The 6,000-nt window shown below is 44.1% G+C and overlaps 1 protein-coding gene across 2 annotated transcripts; it reads left to right on the top strand.

Annotated features, from left to right (window-relative positions):
• Positions 1-291: 291 nt before the first annotated feature.
• On the top strand, positions 292-3,684 carry LOC114788345 (26S proteasome non-ATPase regulatory subunit 4-like). 2 transcript variants are annotated; one of them, XM_028976834.1, is made up of 10 exons: positions 292-387; positions 1,015-1,155; positions 1,253-1,367; positions 1,646-1,732; positions 2,193-2,261; positions 2,355-2,570; positions 2,642-2,750; positions 2,935-3,072; positions 3,154-3,215; positions 3,329-3,684. In XM_028976834.1, the coding sequence occupies exons 1-10, from the start codon at positions 362-364 to the stop codon at positions 3,491-3,493; spliced, it is 1,128 nt and encodes a 375-aa protein (XP_028832667.1). In that variant the 5' UTR covers positions 292-361; the 3' UTR covers positions 3,494-3,684. The 2 variants fall into 2 exon arrangements, with proteins under 2 accessions (XP_028832667.1, XP_028832668.1); XM_028976835.1 differs by having other exon boundaries at positions 1,015-1,132.
• The last annotated feature ends 2,316 nt before the right edge of the window (positions 3,685-6,000 follow it).

Below are 6,000 nucleotides of genomic sequence, written 5' to 3' on the forward strand. Positions count from 1 at the left end.
GTATTTACAAGTGGGCTTTCTGTGTAGTACTCCAGTTATGACATCAGTCGATGGTAGAATGGTACCGCTGTACGTTTGCTGACATGATTATAATAATATAAATGTCTTAATGATTTCGTTAGCTTGCTTCGCGTCCTCTCCTCTTCAATCTTATGGTGTTCCTGTTTATTTTTCGTAACATATTAGCCTCGTTTTTAGTTTAAAAAAAAAAAAGGACCATTTTTCCGGTTAAGCACGAGTCGTATTTACGACTTCCGAACTGGTAAGAAGCAAGCATAAAACTACATTTCCCAGATATCAGTACTCCCACCAGCCAATTAGGATGAAGCAGTAGTTACGTCATTTCAAGGACGCCGTCAACATGGTGCTTGAAAGTACTATGGTCTGGTAAGAGAGGCGATATTAATCCGCTGTCGGTTTTGTCCGATTCCGTTTTGTCGGGGATTTTTCCTCACAATGACAGATGTGGTTTATATTGACCTATACTTATCTTGCGATGTCGTACGAGACAAGATGTAAGCTTTCCCTCAGTCGTTTACCAGTCACGGCATCAGCGCATCCTTCCGCTTCCTGTTTTAGGTGTTTTTGTGTCTGGAAATGCCATTTCTCGTGTCACATCACTACCCGTTTTGGGTTTATGGATTGACGGGAGCAGGAATGCGTTTCTCACATTAAGACCAATACAGAGGTCTCGCCATATGGAATACAATCAGCTCGCTATAAGAAGAAAAAAAAAAGAGAATTAATGTTGAAATATACAAACTAACAACGACCTGCTGCGGATCCGAGCTTGACGCGCCTTTCATGGCTGCCCACTGCTCACCAAGGGAGATGGTTAAAAGCAGAGGACACATATTGTGTCACCTTGTGCTGTGGTTCACAATGACTTATTATATAATCATTGCGATTATCCTTCAGAGTGGCACTACACACTGCCGAACTGGCTTTCGACTGTATGGTTTAAATGAACTTGTATAAATCTACATTTTCTGTATTTTGTGAATGACCTTCCAGTGTGGATAACAGCGAGTACATGCGCAATGGAGACTTCCTGCCCACTAGACTGCAGGCCCAGCAGGATGCGGTCAACATTGTGTGCCACTCCAGGACTCGCAGCAACCCGGAGAACAACGTAGGCTTGATCACGCTGGCCAAGTATGGCGCTTCCTGTTAGTTTTGATGCAAGCTGTGTATACATTTTTACTGTTACTGACTGCTGTGTGTGTGTGTGGGTGGCCGTGCGCCACCTCAGTAACTGTGAGGTGTTGACAACGCTGACTCCTGACACGGGGAGGATTCTGTCCAAACTGCACACAGTGCAGCCTCGTGGGACCATCAACTTCTGTACTGGCATCAGAGTGGCTCATGTAAAGCTCCCCCTCTCTCTCTCTCTCTCTCTCTCTCACACACACACACACACACACACACACACACACACATATATATATATATATATCAATAATGGAAAAAAAAAATGAAGACATCACATTCATTTATTCAGCATGATCCACTCAGTGCTTTGAATTAGTGAAGGCTCTTTGTGTGTAAAAATCTGTCATACATGATCCAGATCTAGACTGTGATGTTGTGTTACAGACATGCTCTTTGTATTATGAGAGTGATTGCTTGTCTATATGCTCCTCAGCTGGCCCTGAAACACAGACAAGGGAAAAACCACAAAATGAGGATCATCGCGTTCATTGGTAGCCCAGTGGAAGACAATGAGAAAGATGTAATGGCCATCTCTGTGTGTGTGTGTGTGTGTGTGTGTGTGTGTGTGTGTGTGTGTGGTTTTGCTCACAAATGATCCCCACAAATCATAATTATGTTCCGTTTTAGACAGCATTAATTTCAGGTTTTTAGTTCTATTGCTATGTAGACCATAGAGCAGGGACACCACTAGTCCAACTAATTTTTTTTCCATTTACAGCATTTATCAAAAGCCCTCTCCAGAGCACCTTACATCAGTAGTTACAGGGACAGTCCTCCTGGAGACACAGGGTTAAGTGTCTTGCTCAGGGACACAATAGTAGTAAGTGGGGTTTGAACCTGGGTCTTCTGGTTCATAGGCCCACACATAAGTAAACTCATAAGTAAAGCAGGACATGCATGTTTTACACTATCAAGCGGGAGTGGTGAATTTGGGGAATTCAATTATAAATTCTTTGCATTTGCTTTTGTTTCATTATTAGCTGGTGAAGATGGCAAAGCGACTTAAGAAGGAGAAGGTCAGCATAGACATTATCAGCTTTGGCGAGGAGGTGAGTTGTAGATGTTTGTAACTGTTTTATGCCTCTTGTGCCCTCAATGATCAATCATTTTTCAAATCTCCATCCTATCCCATCGCCCTGTAGGAGTTGAACACTGAGAAGCTGACTGCGTTCGTCAGCACGTTGAATGGTAAGGAGGGTACAGGCTCCCACCTGGTGACAGTGCCTCCAGGGCCTAGCCTGGCTGATGCCCTCCTCTCCTCACCCATCTTGGCCGGAGATGCCAGTTCTGTTATGGGTGCGGGTGCGAGCGAGTACGAGTTTGGCATTGACCCGAATGCGGACCCTGAACTCGCACTGGTAGGAACAACGGCTAGTTGAACATATTGTGTGTGTGTTTGATGGATTTATGTTAATTTTTCTGCCTTCAGGCTCTGAGGGTTTCCATGGAGGAACAGAGGCAAAGGCAGGAGGAAGAAGCTCGCAGGGCAGCAGTGGCTTCTGCTGCTGAAGCAGGGGTGCCATCCTGTCCAGAAGACGGTGAGAGAAAATTATACCATTTTCCTTATTTGGAAAAATTCTGTTATCTTTGACAGGTCAAAAAATCCTTAAGCAGATTTAGCAGACAAACATTTATTTATTCTATTTAAATTTAAGTCTATTCAGGCGTGTTTTAAAGGATATTTTGTGAAATGAAGACTGTGCTTACCTCTGGTCTTGCCAGAATCTGACAACACCTTGCTGAAGATGCCCTTCCCCTCTGGAGATTCTGTCATAGATTCCCTTCCAGACTTTAGTCGCATGACTGAGGATGAGCAGATTGCTTACGCCTTACAGATGTCCATGCAGGGTGCTGCAGGAGGTACATGTGCATTTGGTGAAGACTGAAGAGAACAGTTTTAACACTGTATATGAGATTATCTATATGGATTTTTCTCTACAGAATTTGGTGGTGAAGAAGAAATGGACACTGGTGCTTCCGTGGATGCATCAAGAGATGTTAAGGTATAGCTGCTGCGCGTGTGAGCGAGTGAGAGACTAATATAGCGAAATATAGAAGGAGTAATATAGTGTTGTTCTTTTAAACACCTCTAATGTTCTGTCTCTCGCTGTGTAAGGATGAGGAAGACTACGATGTCATGCAGGACCCAGAGTTCTTGCAAAGTGTACTGGAGAACCTTCCTGGTGTTGACCCCAACAACGAAGCCATTCGTAATGCCATGGGTTCTCTGGCTGGTCAGTCTGGAACAGACAGCAAAAAAGAGGATGAGAAAAAGAAATAATTTGTCAGTAGTACAATGAGTGGCTATGTGAACTACTTATACAGAAAGCAAATCCTCAACATTCTACTTAAACTTGTTTTTTCTATTAATAGCCTGTATATTTTGCATGATCATGCATGTTACTTTGTGTTGCTGTATGCATACAAATGTATGACGTTAATACTAATGCCAATAAACTGTTAGACTTGTAATGTTATTGTGTTAGGGGGTGTGTTGGGTTGTGGTTGTGGTAGGGGTGGTAGTAACCTAGTGGGTAACACACTCGCCTATGAACCAGAAGGCCCAGGTTCAAATCCCACTTACTACCTTTGTGTCCCTGAGCAAGACACTTAACCCTAAGTTGCTCCAGGGGGGGACTGTCCCTGTCACTACTGATTGTAAGTCGCTCTGGATAAGGGCGTCTGATAAATGCCGTAAATGTAAATGTTTTAGTCCTGCATGTGAAGTGATTGTCATTGTAAAGCCTGCAGCACAGCACACGGTGCACACAACAAAATGTGTTCTCTGCTTTTAACCATCACTCTTAGTGGGCAGCCATGACAGGTGCCTGGGGAGCAGTGTATAGGGACGGTGTTTCCTCAGTGGCACCTCATTGGTACCCTGGCAGTTTGGGACTCGAACGAACATCCTTCTGATTACAAGTCCTTACCCACTAGGCCACCACTGCCCTGAATTGTGCTGGTGAATTAAGCTTAAATAAATTAATGAAGTTAGAAGGCAGTGTAAATGTAACCGAATCGGAATCGCTCAGAGATCCATGTTAGCGCTACTAACCTGAGTCAGTGAATACTGACTGAAGTGACTTGCGCACCCGGATCAGTTTACTGAGTGCCTGAGAGCCGGATCCTAAAAAGAGTACGAATATTACAGTTCTAGCTGCAAGACGACCAATCCCGCCCACTCATTCTTGATTGGTCAGATTGCTCATTCAGATCCTTATTCATTCACCGTTTTCTCCACTTACTTCCCAGTCTTCGTTCTCCATAAAGATGAATACTTGTTTCGCTAAACACTTATAATTTTGATCATTTACTGTCATATAAAGTAGATTTAATTTGCAGATAGACATTTTATTTATTTGATGTTCTCCTAACCACATTATTTTGCAAATCATCCAACTTGCTTTGTCAAAAAATCAATTACACATCTCTCACTTCATAATGTTTACTGTAATAACATCCACTATATTATAATGGTTTTAATTAATCCCAATAGTTAAAAATTTTTTGTTATCCTGTTATCCTGATGCAGTGAATGTGATCCTGCAAAACCTCGGCTGTCCAGGGACTTATGCCAGGATCCTGTTTGCGGGCTTTAGTTTGGCTTTTAACAATATTGTACCAAATCTCCTCTCCTCTAAACTGTCCCAGCTCAGTGGCTCACCAGTGTCATGACAGCAAGTAAGGCTGGGGGAGATCACTCCTGAAACAGTACTGGTGCCCCTCAAGGATGTGTTCTGTTTCCACTGCTCTTCTCCCTTTACACCAATGACTGCACCTCCAGGAACACAGCTGTAAGACTCCTGAAATTTGTAGACGACACCACCATCATTGAACTCGTTCTGGATGGTGACTAATTTACATACCAACAGGAAAAAGACCAGCTGATATTCTGGTGCAGTCAGCACAACCTGTAGCTGAACACGCTCAAAACTGTAGAGATGGCAGTGGACTTCAGGAGACATCCCTAAACAGTGCACCCCCTCACCATATCAAACAACCCAGTGTCTGAGTAAGATCTTCCTGGGCAGTGGTGGCCTAATCAGAAGATTGCCGGTTCGAATCCCAATCCGCTAAGGTGCCACTGAGGTGCCACAGAGCAAAGCACCGTCCCCACACACTGCTCCCCGGGCGCCTGTCATGGCTGCCCACTGTTCACTCAGGGTGATGGGTTAAATGCAGAGGACAAATTTCACTGTGTGTGCTGTGACAATCACTTCACTTTTACTTTTTTACCACCATTTCTCAGGACCTGTAGTAGGTGACCAACATCTCCATCCTCAAAAAGAGATGTAGAGGATGTACGTCCTACGGCATTTGATGAAGTCCAGTCTTCCACAGGAGCTGCTGATCCATTCCGTGCTCCTCCAACACAATCTGGTATGGAGCACGGAATGGAGCAGTGGTGGTGCAGCGGCTAAGGAAGCGGCCCCGTAATCAGAAAGTTTCTGGTTTGAATCCCAATCTGCCAAGGTGCTACTGAGCAAAGCACCGTCCCCACGCACTGCTCCCTGGGCACCTGTCATGGCTGCCCACTGCTCACACAGGGTGATTGGTTAAATGCAGAGGACAAATTTCACTGTGTGCACCGTGTGCTGTGCTGCTGTGTATCAAAGTGACAAACACTTCACTTCATAGAAACAGACTGCCAACTGAAAGTGTTTGCGAATAAAAGCTTGCATTTTCCTGTGCTGGCAAAAAATAACCGTACACATCCCAGTAACAACAACAACATTTCTTATTCTTATATAGCCCAAAATCACATACAGTGTGTCTCAATGGGCTTTG

Source organism: Denticeps clupeoides, chromosome 4 (assembly GCF_900700375.1).
Source record: "Denticeps clupeoides chromosome 4, fDenClu1.1, whole genome shotgun sequence".
NCBI classification, from domain to species: Eukaryota; Metazoa; Chordata; class Actinopteri; order Clupeiformes; family Denticipitidae; genus Denticeps; species Denticeps clupeoides.